Source organism: Ceratosolen solmsi, unplaced genomic scaffold (genome assembly GCF_000503995.2).
Source record: "Ceratosolen solmsi marchali unplaced genomic scaffold, CerSol_1.0 scaffold29, whole genome shotgun sequence".
Taxonomy (NCBI): Eukaryota; Metazoa; Arthropoda; class Insecta; order Hymenoptera; family Agaonidae; genus Ceratosolen; species Ceratosolen solmsi.
Genome location: NW_011948417.1, coordinates 290,475 through 316,446, shown reverse-complemented (window position 1 = coordinate 316,446; position 25,972 = coordinate 290,475). Strand labels below are relative to the sequence as shown.

Genomic DNA, 25,972 nt, shown 5'->3' with positions numbered 1-25,972 from the left:
TATTGAAATTAGTGGACTCGGGCCGATGTAGCGCCAAGATACTTTAATAATATTAATATCTGTTATATAATTTCACGTAGTTTCAATAAATATCGATATGGCATTTCTAATCACTCATGTCCCGCTCCATCAAGACGAGGCATAATATTTTGTTATACTTCGTGACAAAAAAGTAAAAGTAACAACCCCTCCCCCTACCCCCTACTCCCTACTCCCTACCCCCTATCCCTCACACGCTTTATCAAAGTAAACAAATTCCCATTAACAGGCAACGTCCCTCGCGCGTCTCACATCCACAAAAAAGCTCGAAGGTTTATTTAAGACGGCCTTGCCCGACGGCGACGGGGCTACTATATTGCTTTCCCTTCACCCCCTACTCCACCTATCTCATCCCTCTCCTCCCGTCCCACCACGACCCGCTTGTTATCTCTAAAAGAACGAAAAGCTAAGAGGAAGGGTGGGAGGGAGAGAGTGAGTGGAGCAAAGAGCTTAGTACCCGCTCATAATTGAAAATAAAAGAGTCCTGTTTGGTTTGCCGCCGTCCCTGTTCCTCGTTCTCCTTCTGCTCCTCCTCGATCTTCCACTCCCCCTCATCCTTCTCAATGCACGTGGACCGACGAAATTAGCCCCGACGGATGCGCCCACTAAATGCCCGGGCGCGTGCGCAAAATGACGAGGGCTAAGGCAAAGCGACGAGTGCGAAAAGGATATGGGAGGTGAGGGAACGAATGAGCGCATAAATCAGTTGTAACGATCACGCAAATACAGCGTGCCTCTTCCTTTCCGGAGGAGGAAACCTGGGATGCCGCAACAATGCGAGGGACAGGAACGAGATACCGTCGAGAGTAAGAAAGTGCTGCTTTGATATATATATATATATATATATATATATATATATCCAGGAAGAGAGAGAGAGAGAGAGAGAGAGAGAGAGACTACTTGGCTCTACTTGATTTATTTTAAGATGTGTTAGGTTTTAAATATGTACTTTTGTAATATTGAAGGTACCATTGAACGTGTAGATGAAAGTCCACGGATTATCGATGGGAAGGAACAAATAGCCGATTATGCTTGTTATCTATTAATGACGATATTATCGTTATATTAACGATATATATTAAATCTGTTCAATATGTACAATTTCTAGTTCTAGATTGCGGTAAAGAAATAACAATACAAGCATATACATATATATATATATATATATATATATATAGAAAATATAAAAGATGGAGCAATTGTCAGTTTGTTGTTGTAATTGGTGTGGTGATATGACAGTATCTAAACACGCCGAAAATCACTTAGACGAATTAGTGTTTTATACTTATAACTTGTAAAAAGTGAGTTACCACTCTCATTTTGAAAGTCGTTTCCTTGTCCGTTTTGTAATATTGCGTTAGATAAACATTCCCAATATCAGTTTAGAAAATTCTTCGCGCACTGCTTGTTTCTGCGCAGCTTATATTATATTTAATGTATAGACTATGTATTGCTTATACATATAAATGCATTGAGAATTAATTCATTTGAATACTTTATGCTTTTAATTGATGTTCATTAGCTATTAAGGAGAAGCAACACTTGTATAACTTCAAAAGCCACTTGAAAATATATCCTGGAGTATATATAAATTGCAAATATCGTCGTTAAAATTCAAAGATTCTGGATGCTTTAGAGTTGAATTTATACTTCCATAATAAAATGAATTATCACGTGCAATATATTTGCCACTATTAACTCCAAACTTAAGTGACAAAGGAATGCAAAAAGTTCAGAAATTGCACACAAAGGGGGATAAAAATATAATCGAACAAATGTTATTCTTTCCTTAAATTTCACCTAATGTCGTACAATCAAAATTCTTATTTCAAATATTCCATTTCAGTGCTCGTATAGAAAAGATTATTATATCCGCTGGACAAAAAATAATGAAATTTGTCAAGATTTTACAACGGACGGTTACTTTACGAGAAGGCTTTCTTTTTACGAGTGGGTTAATTTTCTAAGTTAAATATAAAAAGTGATTTGTTTCTCTCCATCTCTCTCTCTCTCTCTCTCTCTCTCTCTCTCTCTCTCTCTCTCTCTTCTTACAATAATACTAACATTTTTCTTCTTCATTTAAAATTAAAATTTCTATTTTACCTAATGCATGCATGTTATTATTAGAGTAACGAGGATAACGAGAGATACGCGAATATAAAATTGGCGTTCGTCTAATACGCCATAATATGCCACGAGGTCAAAAACTTGGTGAATTCATTGGCAAAATAAAAGTGATTTTTAACTAAAAATTTCGTATCGTTCATGCAGTTATAATATTTACTCTAACAGAAAAATACGCTGGTTTCTTAACGCTGAAAAATACCGAGGAAATTTCAATTCTAAAAGTGGAAATAAAACCTTTTGTCATTTAAAGTGTAAAATTTGTGTTTTCACGAAGTTATAAAGTTGCTCTCTCAGCGAAATAAAGATTTCGCGAAAGAAAAAAAAAACGAAAAATAAAAAAAATTTTACTCGTGGCAGGAGCAATAAATTCTTATTTTTAACACTTATGAGGCCATCGAAATGAGAAAAGAGTGACTCAAAACTTTCACTATTTATATGCTTTCGTACAATGCATCATTTGCGTTTAACCATACAGTCGTTTCATTACGACTATTAACAAAAAACATTATTAAACGAACGAAAGCATCGCTATCTTATATATAAAACTATTTCTTCACGTATTTATTTATTAGCAAATAGGGTTAAATTCTGCCAAGCTGCAATGGTTTCGAGTCTGCTTATGAGATGCAAAAGTAAATTGCGTTTTCTTAACGCATGAGCAAGCATCGTTTTAAGGATAATCGTTAGCCATTTTGAAATGATCTTATACCATTGGCTCCAATAGTGCACTATAAAGCAGCGTGTGCTTATATCATTGCAGAAGGAAGTTGGGGTGAAATGGTTTTGTAAGGATCGCGGGATAAACGTTCATTTAGCAAAATGCTTTCGAGTATAGTTTGGGGGTCGCTTAATGAAATTCCGTAACGTAGTAGCGAATGTCACGAAGTCGCTCGACGTGATGAAAAAAGCGCAGCCATCGGCGAACGTCAATAACGGACGACCGAGTCACCGCTAAATTATTTCCATGCATCTCTTTTTTCCTTTTGCAGCGGCAAAGTAAGATCCGATGAGGATAAAAGCGAGCGGATCCTAGGCAATACAGGGCGCCCCGCATACGCTAGATGAGCGCAATGAAAAGTACACGTTGGCGGATTCCTTTTAGAGGTGAGAGAGACAGATAGAGGGGGGTGGGGGGTGGGGGGTGGGGGTGGGGTTGGGGGGGTTACAACTGGTCCCATATCCTGATCGGAAGTGATCAAACCTCGAACCACTTCATCCCTTCAATGTATCTCATCGACTGATATTTCCATCGCCGAGGAAAATTCTAATCCGCGCTTTACAGGATGCTGCGCGCGCCTCTCCCGACATTTCCCACACTCCTTGCTCCACCGTTATTTTATTTTGACGAAGCGCGCATATTGTATATTCACTCTTTTAATATATACTCTTTTATAGTTTTGCGACGCCGAAGACGAAGCTGATCTTAATTCATCTGGAAAGCTCGAAAAAGCTGTGGAGCTTTTGATACTTATCGGTGCTGTGTGACACTATAGAGAAGCTCTCACTCAGCTGCGAATTCAAATAATTCGTAAACAATCAGTGAGATTTTTAAGTGATATTTGTTTGTTGCTAGGCATACCCACGTCAATTGCGTAGACTTTAGTATTTATTATTTTTCCATAGAAATGGATTGGCGTTGTTACAATTAAAATGTCGTTTTGCCAAAGCTTTCAATGAATAATTAAAGTGCCAATGGTAATTTTGCATTAACAAGGCAGCAAACATTCCCATGTTCGCAGCAATAATATTATTATTATTATTATTATGAAATAATTTTCTAACGATAGGCCAGACATTCGTGCGCCAATATTGCATTTTTTCTTTAACCGAGAGTAGACGGTCGGGTAGACGATTATTTACAAAACTTAATTATTTACAAAAATTAATGCGTAATTCGAGAACATTTGCCTTTAATTATGAATAATTTGTTTGTCAAGGAGTCGCTAGTGACGATGACGTAATAACAAAGCAAATTAGCCATAGACTAAGTGAAATTTTCCTCTTTATTAATATTTTACGAGAATTGCTTCCTTAATGTACGTAACGCACCTATTTGCTAATGCCCAATGCTTCTTTAAAATCAATATTTAATCGCATGTGCCAAACCAGTTTTAGCGTTAGCGCATTAAAAGACAGTAAATCCATCCCTGGGAATGACGAGGGCTTATTAAATCGCGCTCTTTTGCCTCGCGAAATTACGTTCTCGCATTATTTATAATTGAAAAAACGCGAAGAATCAAGAGCCGCTTGACTCTTTGGAGGATACATCTATCAAATTGAAAGGGGCTCGTATTTTTTTCTTCATTGTTTTTTCTTCATTTCTTTCTTTCTTTCATTCTTTTTTTTTTTTTTTTGTTTTTTTTTACGCTTTTTAATTAATCCATATCCTCGACAATGCTCAACGGGAATCAACGAGCTTTAATAATCCGATTTTCGATAATATTAAATTCCAAAACGTCCTTAAGCTCTCTAGCTTCGTTCTGTAAATCCGAACGTGGTTATCTTGAGCTGTCAGAGGAGGTCAGAACATCAATTCAAATATCCTTAGTTAGTACTTTGGTGACACGTATTTGTTTGTATCCATCCGCAATATCTTTTTGGCTGTAAATGTCAGTGGTGAAAAAATTTTTTATCCGATTATGCAATTTCAGAAATACTAACGTGGCTTTAGGGATTTGAAGGATATTCCAAACATTTAATGATATTTGCAAAAGGGATTTATTATGCTTTCTTTTTTTTCTTTTTCTTTTCTTTTTCTTTTTCTTTTTTTTCTTCTTAACAATAGTAAATAATCCAAACGGTTTTCATTCGGTAATCGTCATTATTTTGTGCTCTGTCTGTTATTTATTAGTCTCAAGTTCTTAATCTAAGGCTAGCCAATTCCATCAGTTATATAATGTTAGTCTTGTATATAAATATTTAATCAAGGACATTATATTAAAGGTAATCTGATCAAATGGTATTATTATCCGTTAATTTTTCTCTGCCGATTACGCTCGTATAACTATTAATTATAATATATAATTTTCATCGGCAATTCAAGATACTTTATGAAAGTTAAGTTTTCTCGATTTATTAATTTAACGTATTTAGCGTTGCTATGTTTATAGATTTTTTTTTTTTCTTCAATCAATATTTTTTATAATAATGATTTTTGTTAAACGTAGGAAGATATTGAAAAATACATATATCAACGGCCAAATTCAATAAATCTAATATCAAATTATTTCCACGAACATATTTATTTCCAATTTTTATATTCACGTGAAATTTTATAAATATTTCATGCGCGAAAAATGCTTAATTTAACGCAAAATATTTTTTTAATTAAAAATATGTGATACGCCAGAAGCTTGAAAAACACGAAATCGAAGATATAGAATAATTATTTATGAAAACTCGTATTACTATTTCAATAATTTTTACATCTATTCATTCAATACAATTTATTTTTTCATTTAATGTTTGACTGGAATATGAAAAAGTCGCAGAATTTCTATAAAATGACGCTACAAATGGTTAAGGTCTAACTGAAATTGAAATTTGCATTAATAATAAATTGCTTAATTGGCAAAAGTTATATGCTGATATAATATCAATATTCGTTTGTAGTTATTTTGTTTGTGATTATTTAATGATTTTTCTAGAATTGTTAATATCATTTTTTCTTCGAGCGATTGAAACAATTTTCCCTCGTCTATTTATTTTCAACATAAAAAATGTACTCGATAATAAATTTTGCTCGAATCGCTTATCTAACTAACTACATCTAACCCTACCTTCCTCATAACAACAATAGCACCAACATTAATCATAGCGAATGTGTGAAATTATTATTGTAATTCAATGTATTAATTTAGGAATAATGACAGGTAGTTTTAAGCAATTATCTATGAAAATTGTGATATAATTGTTTCATCTTCCAGGTGAGTGTTATATAATTGACTTTTTAAATTGAGAGATAAGTGGCATTAAGAAATCCGAAGCATCTAGCGCTTGGCGGTAAGAATAATAAAACTAAGTAAGTTGGAGTAAACTTGGAGTTAAGGAGCGTAGCATATTTAAAAATAAACGAATTTTTTATTTAAAGGCAGCTTAGTCAATAAAAAGTAGAGAAGAGGCAAAGTGGAGCTTGTAACGAACTCTTCAAACTCACAGCTACGTATATCGAAAGTTTATAACGAGTATCTTATTAACGGTCGTTGGAATGTTTTTGCGAAAAATGTTTACTACCAACGAATTGAGAATTTACATATTGAGCAATAAGCCCGAGATAGAGATGGCGAACGAGATGGGGGATTAGAGAGCAGAAGAAAGATTTCCGGGATCAATTTTGCGTGTTTACGCGCAACAAATCTTATTAATGCAGTAGAGGCGAATGAAGATACAGCAATGCGACACGAGTAATTTATGGCATAAAAAGTCAAGCGTGATCGTAAATCTCATAAAAGTTGATGCGTGCACAGGATCACGAAAATAATCCGTACTATATGATTAAATATGATTAATTCTCCCGGGCGTTCGTAAATGTGCAAATTTATATTAGATATGCGATTATAATTGTTGCGATTTGTATGCGATCGTAAACACTTGATTCTTAATTGATGGAGTACTGGCGCGGATGAGCATAAAATATTGTTGTTATTGTTGTTATTTCTATTATTTCTATATATATATATATATATATATATATTTTTTTTTTTTATTATTCTTACTATTGATATCGATCAATAGCAAAATGGCAAATTATTATCGTATATTTTAAACATTAAAATGAAAGGGTAAATAAATAAATACTCAAGTGGATGGGTGGAGGGAGTTGTTTTTTAGGGAGAAAAATGAATAAATTAACGGATTTATTGGAATACATTTGGACAAGTGAAATTAGAAAAAACGAATGGATATTCCGCTTGGACCTTTTAACGAATCCTTTCACTCACATTTCTTAGCGGATGATGGAGTTAATAGAATTAAATTTTGCCCGAGAAGAAGTAGCGTTTCGATAATGAAATAGAAACAGCTTCGATTCATACATTCGTCTCTACGAGTGTAACGCACAGTGATAAGTAAGTAATAGTTTAACGATAAAAATGTCGTAGGAATGATTATTATTTTGGAGTATTAATTTAGTGCTTTAGATATCGTGCTTAACTATTTATTATCCTAGTCGGATTAAGGACAATCGATGTAGAGAAAAAATTTTGATCTTCATTTAGGATTTACCTTGGCTCCATCTCCTCTCAATCTCTTTTATTATGTGCTTGAATGTTGCATCGACCAATTATTTAATTCATAATGCAATTATTAGAATCCTATTCGATTATGTATAACGACCGTCGATGCTCTTTTCTTCGATCTTCTTTCCCCAATGATTATTCAGATAATTTAATAGGAAATCATTTGTTACTCTTAGCATCGAGTTTTACATGACGAGTAGTAGCTAGCGTTTGACACTCGACAAATCCATCAAATAAATCTCGCCATCTTAGATTTGGCTTTAATGTGCCGGGGATATAGATGCAGCCGAGGTACCGTAAAAATCTTGTATTTAAAGATACTCGTTGTCAAATAAGGATTGGGAGCGTCAAATAAGGTCCGAAACGCTTTCGTCCTACCACTCGTTGTTCCCCCGGGTCCAGTGCTGCTGGCGGCCTTATCGTGTCAGGTGTTCAACGCGCACCATTTCCACGTCGTAAAACGTGCCGGTGAACGTCCTCGAAGGTCCTTTATGACGGAACTATATTATTTTTTTTTTGGGCGTGTCCTCCAAGAGCTTTTCCTCTCTGTTAAGTGCCGAGTCGTGGGAGGACATTCTCGAGTGGCCCGCGCTTCTCGTCGCCTCATCCGATTCACGAAAGTCGAGCTCCGAGGGTCATTTGCGCGAATGGCGCCCCCATTATATCCCCGCGCGAGTCCTCCTTGGCATATTCATAGGCTTTCATAAATAATGCCTCTGTTATGGCAGGATCTGCAGCGAGGCGAGGGAAGACCAGCTTGCTTGTTTAATGCTTAAAAAGGGATTTTCAGTGTGGGCTCGAGCGCTCGCTCGCTCGTTTAATCGCGAGATAATTTTTTAATGTCGCGAGCGAGTGACAAATAGGTCTTATCAATGTGGAGTGCATTGGAATAGCGCATTGGCTTATTATATGGGAGATCACGATGTTTCACCACAAGATGTACCGTATGCCGTACGTATGACGTAGCAAACGTAATTAATCAAACCGACAGTTTGTCGTTTTTTACGAGGCGGTGGTGGTTATCGCCGTGGGTAATCAAAGTTGAAAAATATTTTTTTTTGATAATAAATAAGTCTTCGAGTGTCGCATTGGAGCGAGAGTTTCCGCGAAGCTATCGTTTACAATTCTTTCCACAATATTTTGATAATTGATATTATTAGCAATTTTAATGCACACTTGCATATTCCCGATTACCCGTGTATTTTCTGTATGTCGGTTTGTTAAGACACGATGCTCGAGTTCGGTCGTCAAGTACAAATTACATTTCATTAAAATTAATTTTCTTTTCAAATTATCGCATAAATTTTTTCAATACTTACCATGCGTTTTAACTTTAATACGCTCATTAATTTATTAATAATTGTTAATAACTGTCAGATATTAGCGTGTACGTGTGATTACTTTGTTGGAATATTATTATCATAATATTCGTAACAAATCATTATGGACGACTAATTAGTAGTATGAATATTATTAATATTATCAACGCATCGAGAGTGTGCATAGATATTGTTTATATAATTCAAGTCGACGATTTTACCACAAATTAGCATAAAGTTTAAACAAATTTTTCTAAAATTAATTGCAATACACTTGTGTCGGATTTAAGTTTTATTGAATTTGAATCGCGTACGACTTGACATTTTGTAAAAATATAGTAGTATTAATATTGCTAAAATTTCAAAATAATTCTCCTTCTAAGCGACTCTCTGCGCTCGGCTCAAATTCCTCTTAATATAATCGTCACGGCGGTTGATATTATAATTCGCTTAGCAATTGTCAACGTAATGAGTAAAATGAAGCAGGACTATTAATTTTTTTAATTTTTGTAAATTTAATAAAAATCAAATCGATGAATTTGAATGGAAATCGAAATGAAATGAAAAATTCTCTAAATAAAATCTCCACAAATTGACATTTTACAATTAAAACAATGCCAAGTTTTATAATCACGTTAGTATTTTCTGTCCTTTTATGTTGGACATCCGCGGGTAATTTTCTCCTCGGAACAAGAAGAATTTCAATTCGAATAGCGTTTCCAATGATAATGGAAGTTTTTTTTTTTTTTTTTTTTTTTTCTAACATGTAAATGTTAGACCTTATAGTGCGGCATTATTCGAAATTTGAAAAAAACGGGGCATTGTTAAGGCACTAAAGGTGTAAGGTGTTTTCGCGCCAAGACAAAGCAGCCTTTACTCGTAAATTAGTTTCGAGTTAATCGGTGACGGTGTCGGCGTTTCCACACAGCCAAAGCCGGATGACAGGAAGATAGAGTGGGATCCGGTGCGAATGTGGGAGAGAGAGAGAGAGAGAGAGAGAGAGAGAGAGAGAGAGCCGAATAGATAGGAGCCGAGGGTAGGATGGAGGAGAGAAAGATAGAGTCAACCGAGTGCGTTAGGCAAAGAGGCAATACTAACTGTGCTTGGGGGATGGGTGGCGCGGCGAGATGAGTGCGAAGGAGGGGCGGCGGCGGCGGCGACAGGGACGTGGGAGGGATACGAAAAGGGATAATTTACATTTTAATTGCACGGGGGAGGAGCGAGGGACATCGCGAGTCGCATTGCACTCCCGGGGTGAACGTGTTCGAATATCGCGCGCCAGCTCGAAAATTAGAGCCCCACGTGGCGGGACCAATCTTATTACGTTTTCCGCGGTGGACTTGGTGGTACTGGAGGCAAATGGAAGTCCCTTCTCCTCCCGATCCCCGATCCCCTGTCCCGCCCATACCGACAAGCGGCTACGGCTTTTCTCGCTTCCGTGTTTGCGCCTTTTTGTAACAGATGCGCGCCAAACTTCTCGAATGCTCGTTACTTGTTGTGGAAGCTCCGGCGATAACTCCATGTGAGAAATGCCCGGATGAACTTCGGCCTCAAAGTCCTATTATGCCTCGGGCGAAACTCCTTTAGCCGCCTTCTTGCCCTCGCAACGTCCTGGCTATTAATAAATTTTGCGCGAGCCTTTATCTTTATTAGCCGAGCGATTGCGGAACGCGGGATGGGGATAATCGATAATCTAGCAGGTGCGCTCGCCGAATTGCCTCGCGATTCTCTAGATCCCCTTCGCCCCCAAAATCTAGTCCCTAAGCAATCTTAATTCTCACGTCGACTAACCGTGTATAATTTATAATTAGAAGGTCATCGCATTTAGATAAATGCCGGAGCATTTATTAAGCTCCGGTTAAAGAGTTGTTTTATAGACAAAATAATGAGCGATCGTGCGATTAAAGGGGGACGGACCCCCGATCTTTTCTCCTCTCGTTATTATATTTTCCGTAGCAGACGACGAATCGATTTTTATTGAATTCCCTAAATATGAAATATGTGCCCCCCCCCCCCATACACACACCACACACCACACAACCACCACCACCACCACCACCACCACCACCACCACCACATAGATGTCACTGTGCATTAAGCCTCTAATAAGCTCGTGTAACACAAATCTGATGGCGTAAGCTCGTAAGGACAAAAAGCCATACAAAGGAAGTCTTACGAATCTCCCGACATTATAACGTATTATTGCTTATAATCTCATCGCCTATTAATAATATTAATCCAAAAGAAGCGGTAAACGGATTACGCTTAAATATCTTAAATATTAATTTTAGGCTGACGCAGAGCGTGACTCGCATCTAGGAATATTCATTGCTGTAATAAATAAATTCGGGATAATAAAGCCAATGTTTTCAGTATTAGTATTCATTATAATTTACTTTACTATCGTACATAATATAATTTTAATCGACATTTACGAATTCTATGTAAGTATTATGAACTATCGTTTATATGCTTTCACGTGTTTTTAATTTATACCGCTTATTATAAAATGGCAGCTCTTCATATGACGATAATGGCGGTATAAATTAATTATTCCATTTGAGAAATACAAGTGTCACAATGTAATTGTGGATTGTAAGTTATAAATTCTAAGTAGTGAAAATGATTAAATTTATATACATAATATATAATAGATAATAATATTTAATAGAGCCTATGATCTACCTAAATCCTTACGCGCTGCAATAAAATTTATAAAACAGCTCTAAAAGTCTACCAACAGTTAATTCATATAATCAAGCTATGATAACACTAAACTCCATAACAAAATTATCGTCCTTTTGTTTTTGTTGTTTTTTTCTTTCCCTCTTGCCAATAAACATTGAACGTGTTTGTGTACGCACGTGTGCGTGCGCGTGTGTGTTTGTTTGTTTGTTTGTTTGTTTGTTTGTTTGTTTTTATGGCTGTACGTACGCGCACGCGTGTATTGAAGAATTGTTACGCAGGCTCAAGTGACTACGCTATATATATATATATATATATATATATATATATATATATATATTTATTTATTTATTTTTTTTAATCAACACTGCGTTACAATGAATCGAGCAAGTAGCGTATACAAATATTAAATACATCCGTTTCCCCAACACGCACACCATGGTACATTGCCACTACTGGTGCTCGCTTTTCGTATCTTTTCTCTTACGCCCATTTCTCGGCTGCTTATTGAATTTGTTCTTTCTCTTTCGAAATTCGTCGCGTTACCTTCTAGAATATCATCTCTCGTGACCATCCTTTCCTTCGTGTTCTCGACGCTTCGACTTCTCGAGGTCCTAACCGAGTTCAGTGACGGGCGCTTCTTGGTACTAAAGTATAAGGACACCCTCTTGGTCTGCTGCTCCTTCTTGGGCGACTCTTGCCCAGACGATGACGATCTACTCTCGTTTTTATCATCGTGCGAGTCAGTGACGCGACCGCTCGCTACGAGCTTCCCCGATGATTCGGAAGCGAGGCTCGCTTGCTTCGTCGGCTGATCCTTGCGTTTCTGGGAGCCCTGAGATTTCCGTTTCTCTTTAACCGAGCCGGACTTTTCTTTGCGCGAGCGCCGCTTCTTCGGGGTCTGATCGTGCCTCAGCTGCGCATTCTCCTCGACCATTGGCGTCGGCTTTTCCTCGCCCTCACCGGTCCTAGCCGCTGCTTCGTCCTCCGGTGGTGAAGTTTGAGTCTGGGCTGGAACCTTCATCGACCCCGTGTCATAATACATCCTCATGCCCTGTCCCGGACAATAGACGGCCGCTCCTCGTGGCACGAACGGCACGTTCTGATAAAGTCTCGAATTCTGCTGAGCGGGAGTCGCGCGCGCCGGCAGTCGACGCAGCCCCTCCTCGACCTCCAAGGCAGTCATCGGCGGTATTTGTACGGTACGTGGACTTGGTGTCTCGAACGACGTTATGTGATACTCCGGCCTGTCCCCTTTACGGTCCACGAGTTTTGCCGGCGGGATCATTAGCCGTAGGCGCTCGATGTTCTTGCGTTTGCACGTGCCACAGTCGGAGTCGGATGTGCCGGGGCCCGTGAAACTTGGCTGCACCCTCACGGGACTTGAGTACTTTGTCCCGGTGACTGGGCTCTCGCTAACTTGAATGGACAGAGGATGCGCCAAGGGACTCTGGCCCTCGCTGCGAACGGGAAAATTTTGATAAGCTTGCTCGAAATTTTGCAGCAATGGATTATTAAATAACTTATAGTCTATAGATGGCAGCTTTGGTATTTCTGGAACATCTGGGCTTGGCGATTGAAATGCTCTCAGCGTGACGTTTAGCTGACTACGAAATGCTTTGGAGCTCGATGTCATATTGTCGAGAGTAACGTCACTTTTCGCATGATTGCCATCGTCCCTCGAATACTTGAGGCGCTCGTTAAACGGCACGCGCCCACTCAGATCCTGACACGATATGGATTTCGATAACGGATTGCCGGAGATATCGCTCGATCCGTTCTTAGCCGTATCCTCGACGACAAATAGATTTTCCGAGCTAAAGAAAGCCTTGGCATCCCCCTTCTCGATCCGATCGCCGCCATTATACGATATGGCCCCGTTCACGCAAATGTCGGCCGAGCCTTTCTCATAACTGGCTCGACATCCTGACACGACGTTCGACGTTGTTTTTTCGCTGCTCGAGCTATTCCCGTTATTCGACTGTCCATCCTCCTCTAGGCATTTAGCGACCGGCGCCCCGACGCACGGGAATCTCGATCTCGATACGAGCGGGGCGAAGAAATGCCTCGGCGTCTCCTCCAGCAGACTCGTGGGCGCATCAGCCATTGGAATATCCGAACTCTCGATTATTCGCTTATTCTCGTGCACGCTGCTCTCCACGGGCCAACCTAGTGGCCGCGACTCGCCATTACCAAATATCCGAGTCCCGTAGCTCGGTCTCGGCTCCGGCTGTTGCTTAAAGAAGGCCTTCCTCCTCTCCGCCAAGTTGGCCGACATGGCCGACGTCATTGGATTAGGCTTCGAAACGCCAAGATTGATCGACTGACCGCCGCCGCCGCCACCGCCGCCACCGCCGCCACCGCCGCCACCGCCGCCAACGCTCTCGGCCGACTGGACCGAGGGTTCCTTTGCCGAGGCGGTGCGAAAGTCCAAGGTCAGCGTCTCTGTCTCGGCGACAAATGGAAATGTCGACGTGCTCATGGGAGTCCCCGTAGCTTGCATTAGATTCGATGCATTCCCTTGCCATCCAGCGGGAGGTGGGCTCGTCGTCGGGTTGTGTGTGCGCGAGAGCGGCGTGGCTGGGATTTCTGTGACTCGATGTAGCCCGAGGATCTAGCGAAATGATCTGCGGCTGCTGACACGACGGGCGGTTTGTCATTAAAAGGCACTTGCCGTCAAAGGTGCTGGGAAGGTAGGGGAATTGGTTGGTTTGCGCGCTAGTCAGTTGCCGGGTCGTCTGCGCGCTCGATACCACCTCCCTCCTGTCTTTATTCTTTTTGGGCTCCTCTTCCTCGTCCACTACCGACAGGTCGTCAAAGTTTATTCGCTGCCGATGCTGCGCATTGCCGCCACCATTGTTTATCTTTTCGAATGAAATCTTCTGGTTTTCGGCGTTCTCCAGGCGTTCCTCCTGATTACAATTCCGCCGTGTATTGTCATCCGAATTGGATTCCAGGTCGTTGGCATTGTTTTCTTTATCAGGATCCTCTTCCTTGTTGTCGTCGTTATCATTGTTCTCATTGTCGTCATTGTCGTCATTGTCGTCATTGTCGTCATTGTCGTCATTGTCTTCGTTGTCGTCGTCGTCGTCGTCGTCGTCGTCGTCGTCGTCGTCGTCTTCGACATCATCGTCATCATCGTCATCCCAAAACTCCGTAGCATTAGTTTCATCCTCTGAACGATCCTAGAAAGATAATAAATTGAAATATCAATCGAAAGATACGAAAATTTTCTATATTATTCTTTTTGGGAGATCGAGAGTGGGATAATAATATCGAAATCATTATTATGATTAGAATTTGTGTGAAACGAGCATTAATTAACTAAAAATTTCATGGCGCAGCATGGCGTGGGTAACTATTTCACCATAAACGTTGGATTACGAGGCACGAGTCAACATAAAAACCTACACAGCCAAGACTTTTATTTAAATTAGATTACATTACGCTCGGCGCGGCTTACATGTTCGTCTAGGGTGAAATCAATATAGCATGCGCTATCGATATTTTGACAGCCCATCCTCTCATCTTTATTCGGAAAATCCCTAGATATAATCTCTTATTCCGAATTCGCGAAACGCGCGTAGGAAAAAGTAAACATTTTTATGAGATTATGGTCTTAGCAGCCAGCCAATACGTTGCGACGTTTTATGATATACCTCGGTAAATGAAGGACCATAAAATCCTTCATACCCGCCCATTAATAATTCTTTGGGCCAAAAAATTGACGCACATACATAGAAACCGGATATAATTATCATTATTATCATTATTATTGTTGTTGTAGTCGTCGTTGTAATTGTTGTTGTTGTTGGTTGTGGTTGTTATTATTTTTTAACGCAAATTTCAAGAGCGAATGGATGTAAGGACGAGAAGGCAATGGAATAATCGATATCGCGGTACGGGAGTAAGAGGAGGAGATTGCGGTAGTAAAATGAATAATTGGTTACATTACGGGCTGACGCGGAGTCGCACATAGTGTCGCAGTGTTCGCACATACCGGTGAAGCAGCAACTAGGGATGAGTTGAGAAAAAGCCACTCAAGGATCAGTAAGAAAAGCAGCCCGTTAAATATTTTACCACCGTCATTTTAATCCCGCTTAATTGCGCACAAAGCTAGCTAGAAAGAGATGGTCCTTAAAATTTCAGGAAATTGAAGCCTTACCGCCACCGTTCGACGCTGCGAGCGAGCAAATCTCGTCGTTTCTGCGGTATCGATAAACGCTGAGTCGTGTAAGAATTTTTGTGCCCGACCTCGTGTGCCTCCTTCTTCCTTTTTTTTTTTTTTTTTTTTTAATTTAATGTCGAATTTTCGGCACGTGACGACTCCACCCATTAATCAGTATTCATGCATTCTAGCCTGAATTTATGTACGTGCATATTTATCAACCAAACTGCTAAAATGCTTTATCAACTATTTATGTAATTAATAGAATTCCATAGAGATAGTACGAGAAAATAACTCTACGCATGCCGAATACGCGAAAGAGAAAATACCGATAAATTAATTAAAAAAATATTAATTTGAAAAAAAATTACGTCCAGTATTTTTCTTACTAATATGAAGTATTAAATATAATATTATAATTACAACAACAACAATAATGATGATAATATATAAATCGTCGTGTCTCAAATGAAAAAAATATTCATAATTATGGAATAGCATTGGAGTCACGACGATAAAGAAAGTACGGAAATCATTTGCGTAAACTTGATTATTGCGGTCGATGATACTTCAATGGCGATCCATTAAATGACATCCCATAAAATTCGTATAAAAATTTTAAATTACAAAACCACCATTAATATAGATTCCGTATGAGATGGGCCGAAGGCTTCATATTTTATCATAGCTTAGTCCTTTTTAATCGCGGTATTTATTATAATGTGTGCTAATTACGCGCTAATTACCCGAAGAGTAGCATAAATCTTATTTGATAGTTCAAATTTCGACATTGATTTTCAAAATTTAAATTTCGTAATTTCTCACATCGAATCTTATAAAATAAAATATTTATAAAAATATTCCTTCTATGGCGTTGATAAAAATTTTATTTAAAAAAAAAAAAACATAAACAATTTATCGAGTTTGTTTTGCAAATACTTGAGCACGTATCATCGGAATATCTATTGAAATTTGTTTTTTTTTAATGTTTTTTTTTTTAATTAATATGAGATATAATAAATTATTTGGAGAAATGTAATGTTTTCTTAATACTATTATGATTAAGCTAAACCGTGCCATCAGTTTATCCGGCATTTAAATCATTTATGTGAAAAAAAAAATAAAATAATAATAAATAAATGAAAATTAAAAATAAATGAATTCATAAAATTAAAATGACAAGTAAAGGAGAAAAGAAATTTGCGAAAGAATTAATCCTTTTCAATCGCCAAGGTAAAGATTAAATTACTCTTCGATAGAACATATATTTGTTACGTCTAATTATCAATTCCTATTTTATTATGTAAAAAGTGTCATATCCCGTATACATTAACAATGGTTCTTGTCGTTAATTATTTCTAATTGTTTTGTCATTATTTTCAATTATATATATTATATATTTTCAAAAATATAAAGTAATAATAGCACATAGCCGAACCAATATCGTAAATTACTTTTCTTTTATACCGATGATCTATGAATATTTAAAATATCTTTGAATAAATTAACTCAAATGAAATTATATTAATTAATCGTAACTCTAATATTTGTGAAAAGAAAAGCCATGTTTAATTAATCTTATTCCCTTCCCTCTCCTCCTTACCGGTAAATCAATAAAGTCAATCTCCAAGATCGTTTTATATATATTGTGCAAACCTCGGTATCGTCGCTCTCCTCTCGGTTCTTTTGCTTCTTCAAGATCTCCTCGAGTTTGTCGTATTCGTCCCGCAGACTCCATATTTCTCTCCTGAGCTGTTCGTTTTCGCGACGCAGCTTCTTGATGTCATTCTGGCCTAAAACAAATACACAACGAACATAAGGAGTCTTTTCTAGAGTATAAGGATATTTTCAACGAGAGGAAAAAATAACAACAAAGGAAAACAAAAGTAGATTAATGCAGCGATAAAATATTAAATAAGAATATTGGTCAAACAATAAAATTTGGCGTGATTAACGTTTTTTTTTCCCTTTAATTTCAATTAAAGTTTTTCCTCTTCATACACTTACATTCAAATATGAATTAATTATATCCTTAAACTATGTTAAATTCTGTCTAATATGTTAAAATTTTAATAAGCCTTAATACTTCTTTCGAGTTTACCTATTGTAAATAATGTTAAAATGATGCTTAGCCGTGGTATTTGTCCATAATTGAATCTAATTAATAATAAGTGCAGTATGGCAAGGCTGCAAGTGAGTTGTATGAAAAGTTTACAGTAAAGGTAATTTATATCATAAGATATCATAAACCGTATCGATATAACTTATTTAATATTCAAAATACCCGATGCTTTCATTCCCTTACGTTTGCCATATTTTTATTTACATCGGCCTTCAATCAGCCCATCCATCCGCCTCAACGTATGCAATGAAATTTTTATGGCTACTTAATAATTGACTTGATTTATATGTTAAACAAGCATCGGTAATGATACAGTGTGGCCAAAGTTAGAAAGGAGAAAAATTGTATGAGACACAGAAGAGGCCACGGTGAGCATCGCCAAGGCAAGTAAATGATAAGCCGGGCCAGCGATTTTTTCCCTCCCTATAAATCATTATCTACGTCCTACGTCCTTAGGAGTTAATCGACCGGTCAGCTTATATACACCTAAGCCTGCTTATGAATTGGAATCGACACTATCGATCATTGGTCGACTCTCGCCGATAAAACTCCACATGATTTCTCGTCCCCACCCTACAAAAAAAAAAAAAAAAAAAAAAAAAAAAAAAAAAAAAAAAAATAAAAAAAAAAAAACAAGCTCCTCCGTCCCAAGAAGCCGTACGTGATAAATCACCATATGCAGCACGTGCAATTACTTAAAGTTCTACATAAACGAATGAGCGAAAGAGCGAGCGTAAGTGTGTGGAAGCGCAATGTGCGATGACGAGTCGAAGCCCACATTGACACGTGGGTGGTCGGGTGCACAATTCTCTCAATCATCGTGTCTCTTATTTTTAACTTTTATTCTTTATTTATTTTCAACTTACCGTTGCTTCGTTTACGTCAACTGTTTCATGTATCGGAGAGTGAGACGAGAAGAGGGCACGGAGAGAGGGTCAGACTGGACTCGCGATGCAATGTATGATAACGCGAAAGATGAGATTAGTTTGTAAGATTATGCCGACGCGTAAGCTCGTGCTTAAATATATAATATCTCGGATATTATATTGGATTTAGAAGAATAAGTATATATATCCGAAGAATATACAATAAGATAAAAAAATATACAAGAGATACCAGCAGATAACTTGTGGGAGAGTATAATAATGTGATTTATTATATTTTTGCAATGAGAATTGTCAGGCATTGCTCATAATAATGATGAGTATATCTGTTAAATAATATGATTAAATACAACATTACTTTTCTTCAACCAAAGTCTTTAAACTCAGAATGTTGTAACGAAAAAAAAAAAATCATTATACGCATAGGATGGATAATTTATTCGCCTCGTGTTTTCTCAACTTTTAATCTCAAACACCTATCTTGCCCATAATTGTACATAAAAAAAAAAAAAAAAAAAAAAAAAAAAAAAAAAAATAATCATCATCAATCGCAGCCAGTGGTCTTTTAATTTCTCACTGTCTTTTCCATCCTTTATCTTATTCGGTTTTTTCTATTTCTCGCGTTTGATCCGGGTACTTACTTGCCTCTCAGTCGGCGGACTGCGCGAAGAGAAACTACGCGCGTTTCTATCACGAGATAGAAATGGTATCTGGAAATGGTATTTTCTCCGGGGCCACGCGCTCGTGTGAGAAAGGCGAACAGAAACTTCGAAGCAAAGAACGAGAAGAAGGACATATATACACGCGCAGCTACCGGGGATACCGAGCTCGTTTCGGAGCTGAGCGAAAGCGCCGTTGTCCCTGCTATCGAGACGGCGAGAGAAGGAAGAACTTTCCATTATGTTGAGAAAGTGGGTCGGCATAAGCTCTTATTTTCAGATTTACATTTTCAAAATTTGCCACGCTCTTGGGCGGGAAGTCGCTTCATTGCGACATTAAGACATTACTCTGTCACTCCGTATTCCCAATCTCAAGGAACCATCGCGACCGGATGTGACTTAATTTAACGCTTTCGTCCACTCTATTGGCCTTTCACTTCACAACAATCCCACGATTAATCCGTCTTCCTAATGAGAGGAGCGAGTAGGCCGATATAACATAGATCCCATAAGTGGAGGAGGAAGATATTATACGTAAGGGTATCGTTGCGGAGGGGGTGGGGGCAGTATAAAAGTTTCGAGAATTTAGAAAGAATAAGTGGCCGGGAATACAAGGTGTTCAATGGTAAATACGTGGAGGCACTTGGCGGCTCTCGTTCGAGTGGCGACTGCGAGTCCGTGTAGGTAAAATAGGAGACGGGACGAGAGGTTAAAATTGCCTGCCTCGTCCCCCCGCCCGGCCCCAATTCCCAATGGGGTGATTGGTATGGGTATCGATGTGAATGGAGGAGACTGCGATCGTCGAGAGCCGCTCATCTTCGTCTCCCCAATGCTCGTCACGTCAAGTGCGGCGAGTCACAATCGCGATTTCGGATTCTTCAACGAGAGGATCCTTCCGCCCTCTTCGCCCTTTTCTTCATCGCGCCCCACCACTGATACGCTGACTTTATGATAGGACAATAAGAATGCCCAAGTTTGAATTCGTCGACGTGTAAGGGGATAATAGTAAAGCGCGAACTTTGGAATTTTCAGACCGTTTTGCGAGACGACGAACACGAGGAATCACGAGCGAGCTAATTATTTTTATGATTTTAATGACGTATCGAGGCTCACTCGGAATTCGCCTAGCTCTTGGAAATTTTCAATTTTATCCCCTACCAATATACCGACGAGTCTCTATACTTTTAAAAAAAGTTCTCTGAAAAATCAAAACTATAGTGGCGAGCGATCCGATATGCTACGCTGTAAACATCCCGGCCATATCGGTTAAAGCTATTAATTAACTTGAGTTTTCTACACTCGATTTCGTAAATATGGAGGGGATTATTAACGTACAAGTCATGGTAACGTTATGCTTTAGTTATATTTCTAATTATTCTCGTCATTTATCCGAAAAGTTTAACGTTCTTTGATAAACTTGTAACAAATGTATGATGATGCGAATAATGAGTCATTAGAGTTTTCATGTTATCGCGCTATTGAATATACGAACAAACGCAGTGGTATTATTAATATGTATTACTCTCTTGTATAACTCCTTAGCATAATAATTAAAAGTGCCGATAAGTTATAAATATTATTATCATTTGTTGGATTATGTGGATTAATTTGGAAAAGTGTGGGCTCAACTAAATTGCATCTTGGCCATACGAAAATCGTATTATACAAATCTTATACTCAAGTAGCACGTCGATGTTGATGTTAAAGTGCAAAATAGTTTCAAACTGTGCCCGGGCAACTATTTAAAAATACGTTTCATCGCATTCTTTGGAAAATAAAAATTCCAAGTGTAGCCAAATCAAGGTCTTTTATAAAGTATTTGAGATAGTTTGACAGCTGATATATTCTCCTACTATTATTTACAGTATTCACAATGCGTAAGCGGCTTATGGATTAATTTTTTTCGAACGCTCTACCTAAAATATTGCCCCTCACAAAGAGAAGAGAAAAGAAAAAAAGTTTCCGAGAGGTTTATCGACCGTGCTTGAAGAAAATAAGGAAGTCTGGAATTAAAAAAGCGATTCGTAACTAGGCATTCGTAACTCTTAAAGCACGAAATAATATTGAATTAAATTTCTTAGCTCGCATCCTCTATTTTGAATTGTGAATTTATCGTCGTGTTCATTTCAATGACGCAAATCGAGCAAAGAGTCACGCGAAACAAAAGGAAAACTACAGAAAAAATTAAGGTACTTTTATGCGCGCGCGCGATTGTAATGGAAGTTAATTGTTGCAAATAATCCAATAGCATGGAATTTATTAAAGCTGAAAATGCCATTTTATCTTCCGTAATGACAATCACCGTTACATCCGTGAAATTTTGATCCGAATGTAAGATTGTCGACATATTCGCGCTAATTTGTCATATCAGCATGCAAATAGCGTCACAATCACGGCTAATTGTAAATTATCAATAATTTAAAACAATTTAAAAGAAAAGAAAAACCTATTTACCGAGGGCCGTTATCACAAGTTTTCAATAAATTATACGCAATGAATTAGGAGGATAATCAATTATTTCACAATTGGCACAACGAATCAACAGCGTAATAATTTTCTGCATGATTTCCATCCCCGTAGCTTATTTTTTTTTTTTTTTTTCAAAACGGAGAGAACAAAGAAGGAAAATTGTCGAACGCACCGAAAGAAAAAAAATATATCTTTCATAGATTGTTATAGGCTCGATTAAGTACGCATAAAGTCGTAAAGTCTGCATCAACATTGTCACTATAGAATTCATGGGATAATGCAAGCTCAGCCGTAGCAACTGGCCGATTCAATCCTACCAACTGCGTTTGCAGAAATCTGCGACGGATATGTTCATTAAGAAAGACCATGTTGGCATATATCTTTGTCCGCTGATTCGATACGTCACCCGAATAATCTCATGCGTACATCCGGAATTGCACAAGACTGTCCTCTGGCCTGTATGTCCCCAACGGGTTCTCCTTCTGCGATTCTCCCCATCGAATTTTACTCGCAAACTCGCAAACTCGCAAAACGTAAATGTTCGCTACTTCCAACGCGCTAGATTTTTTTGTTTTTTTGGTTTTTTTTTTCTTTCTTTCATGCGCTTTTGTGTTTTTGTTTTACTTTAATACCGCATATTTCGCGATTTGTTTTCCTTTAAATAGATATCCAAGCTATGCGAATGATAATTTTCAACTCGTCATATTTGCATGGACTGATGATTTTGTCGTTGATCCGATTGTTATTCAATGCGCCTCGAGTTGCTTCTTCTCAAGCTACTCGAAACTCCGCGAAAACGACAAAATGACTTTCGCATCGGCAATATAACATATAGCTATGGGGAAGCATTAGATATACCTTAAGGATTTATAATATTTCATTCGTTGGCATTTAGCAATCTATGATGTCATTGTATCGTAGTGGCGCGCGCAGTTTCTATCATTCTGCAAATAAATTGAAAATGGTCGCAAATCGATTCGTAAGGGAGCAATCGTGACTCATTGGAAATGACAGCGGAGAGACGAGCTCCTGCGATAAAAGTACGTCGTAAATATCGACGTGCAAAATGACGAGGTACAAGTGACGCGACTCTGCAAGTTACAAGGCCAAACACCCGTAAATCCGGATTAGCGCTTAAGTACGGCGATTAAAATATATATTTAAGCCAATCGCCCAGGTCGGGGGTGGGATTGGGCTGGCGAATTCTTATATTCGAATATTGTCGAGTGAGTGGCCAAAGGGACGAGATGTCGGCATCATTAACGACTCGAGGATAAGCGAGCGTTTTGTTGCCTTTTTGCGGGAGTTTGTTTCGAACTGTCAGCGACAGTTTTAAATTTTTAATTGAGTTTTATCCTCGCTTCGGTAGTATAAACCAGTCGCGCTATAATTTATTATTCAATGTACGAGATGATCAAATATATTTGGTAACATTCTTCGCAGTGACGGACGAGCGATGCTCCATTTCACCTTGTCCGAGGGAAATAAATTTTCACGTCGGTATTATTAATCAAAGAAATCACATGATATGTGGATAATTTGGAAGACTTGGACGTTCGAATTATATAAAAAATGTATCACGCGTTTCAAAATGCGCGTTAATAATCGTATTAATGCAATTTAAGCGAACGATAATAATGTTTGACAAAATTTATCCGTACTATAATGTATTTGGTATTTTCAAACATATACATTAGACATAAATTTAATTATTATAATAGATTATGCAAAAACTTGATCGTTTAGGAACAAATTTTATTTCGATTTTTTCACTATAAGTTTGATACATACTTACGCATATATATATATATATATATATATATATATATATATGTAGAGCGAGATAGATAGATAGATAGAGAGTGAGAGAGGGACAAAATTATATATTTAAAGAATATTGGTAGCACGTTAATTACGTTCTTGAAAAAATTTACGAATTTAATAATAATACTTACGTATTTTAACTAAATTTTGAATTTACTATTATAAACAATCAAATTATTTATTTTTTAATAAATAACGATTGACAATATTTAATGAAAAATTTAGATTAATAGTTGCATGGGCTTTTTTTTTTATCAGTTAATTTACAAAAATATTAAAATTATTTAATTATTTATAAATCTTATTAAGTAAATAATTTAATAAAGCACTTCTTTTCGAGGTAAGTTTAATCTTTTTGTCATCTTTCTCTAGAATAAACCGTTAATGATCTGAGCGATCTTTAATTTTTTTTTTTTTGTTTTTTTTTCTGCTCGATGTTAATGACACGACTTGATCTACTTTTTTCCTCATCGATACTTCATCGATACTTATTTGCTTTGTAGCGAATCGGCACTTCGCGGTTTTTCTACAAAACGTTCGGTTAATCAGCGCCACTGTCATAAATCATCGTTAGCTTCAACACAAAAACGTCGAAGATTTTTTTTTTTTTGCACGGACGTTAGGGTAGAGAGATCGTAAAGAATACTTCACGAGTATTTACGGTCTTTTACTGATAACTTCGATGGTTGCCGAGCTAACTTGCGGTTGTAGCCATTAATGATGATGTTATTTAAATATGCGTTTCGATGGAATTGCTTAATTTATTGTCATGCCGAAAGTATTCATAAATTATCCTTAAGATGTACATTTGTAAAAATGTATTGAAATTGAATAATAATAACTGCCGAATCTTACCACTACCTTTGCTACATATGTATTGGGTTGCTTTATTCATCTCCCAAATTTTTTGATCATTCAAGATGTTAAATGATTATAAATAATATTTTTCAAGCATACGATAAGAGAGCTCGTAATGATTAATCGATAAAATTGAAAAATTTTCAATTAGATTAGTGATCAATGACAATTTTACCTTTCAACTGCGATTTTTCACTCTTTTTATTTAGTATTAGGATTATTAAAATTATTAATTAGCGACTTATACGTTTTACTTTTTCGACAATTTTTCTTTTAATTGTGCCAAATACATGCCGATGTCGATAGTACAGCCAAGTTCTCAAAATAATTACGAGCATCGCTTTAACAAAATGCTTCAAATGAAAATCATCCGGCTAAATCAGCTCCGTCCAATGAAATTTGGGCGTTAAAGTTACAAACTTTCGAACGCAGTTTTTCTCGTTCCTCGTGCCTTCCTGACTCTGCTAGTATCCTCATAAAAACCATTAGAATTTTGTCCTGCAATTATCATTGTCCCTATCATGGTTCTGGCTGTTTTTACTCATTTTACTCAGAGAGCGGAGACGGTGAGTGGCAATTTTTTTTTGTAATCGCACGGAGAGGAGGCATATTAACTCCGTTAGTGCTCACGAGTGCGAAAATACGCAAAATTTAGAAGCCAACGCGCGATATAAAAAGGAGCAAAGTTTCGGCTTGGAGGAATCTCCAACGAATTTCTCGCGTCTTAATTATTAGGAGGTAACAGTGAAGTCTCGAGCGAAAGGGGATGAAAGAATTCGGAATTCATGGGAAAAGTTACGCAGACAAATTATTTGATGAAAGCATTCTATAATGAACCCGGAAATCTGGTAGTCGATCCCTTTGAAGGATCAGCTTTTACTTAAAATAGCCGATACTTTCGTCATAAACACTGTAATTTTTAACACGAGCTTGATTACGTGGGAATCGGGTCCACTGTATGGCAGCGGATCCTTAACGCATGAAGTATTAATGAAAACTTTATCGATTTTGCTCTCCCTGTACAATTTAATATTAATGAATCTGACATTTCGGCTACTCCTACAGCATATCAATTTAATCTTTTTTTTTTTTTTTTTTTTCTTATATAAATTTTGAATATATTTATTATAATTTTGACGAATGAAATTAAGAATGTTGTAATTTTTTCAATTAAATATGGATAAAGAAAAGACTTATTCATTTTCATAAATTAATACTAAGGATTTAATTGTAGTTAACCGATTTGATAATAATTTATCCATTCTCATTGAATTTTCCGTTCGTACAAGTTAAGCGCGTATACTTAAACATAGGAAAATTCAGGATTTTCATAATGAAATTTGATACGATGTATACCTTAAAATAAATTAATGAGATAATTTGTAAATAAATATAATTACTTTTATATTATAATATAAAAAAAATCGTTATACTTTCATTATAGAGAAGTCTCATAGAAAAACAAAAGAAAAAAATATCACTAAAAAGGAGAAGAAAAAAAAGAAATAAGTCGAGCAATACTCTTTTGGATAACGTTATTTACTTGGAAGTTAATAAAAATTTATTAAAAATTTTTTCTTA

At 37.3% G+C, this 25,972-nt stretch overlaps 1 protein-coding gene across 1 annotated transcript in view; it reads right to left on the bottom strand.

Annotated features, from left to right (window-relative positions):
* Positions 1–11,748: 11,748 nt before the first annotated feature.
* Positions 11,749–25,972, bottom strand: part of LOC105359937 (uncharacterized) — a 40,522-nt gene continuing 26,298 nt past the window's right edge. Inside the window, exons 2-5 of the mRNA XM_011496708.1 lie at positions 17,232–17,368; positions 14,533–14,592; positions 13,806–14,481; positions 11,749–13,753 (exon numbers count right to left, since the gene is read on the bottom strand). Coding sequence (XP_011495010.1) covers positions 11,814–13,753; positions 13,806–14,481; positions 14,533–14,592; positions 17,232–17,368 — 2,813 coding nt within the window. The 3' untranslated portion in view covers positions 11,749–11,813. The remainder of the gene's footprint in view (positions 13,754–13,805; positions 14,482–14,532; positions 14,593–17,231; positions 17,369–25,972) is intronic.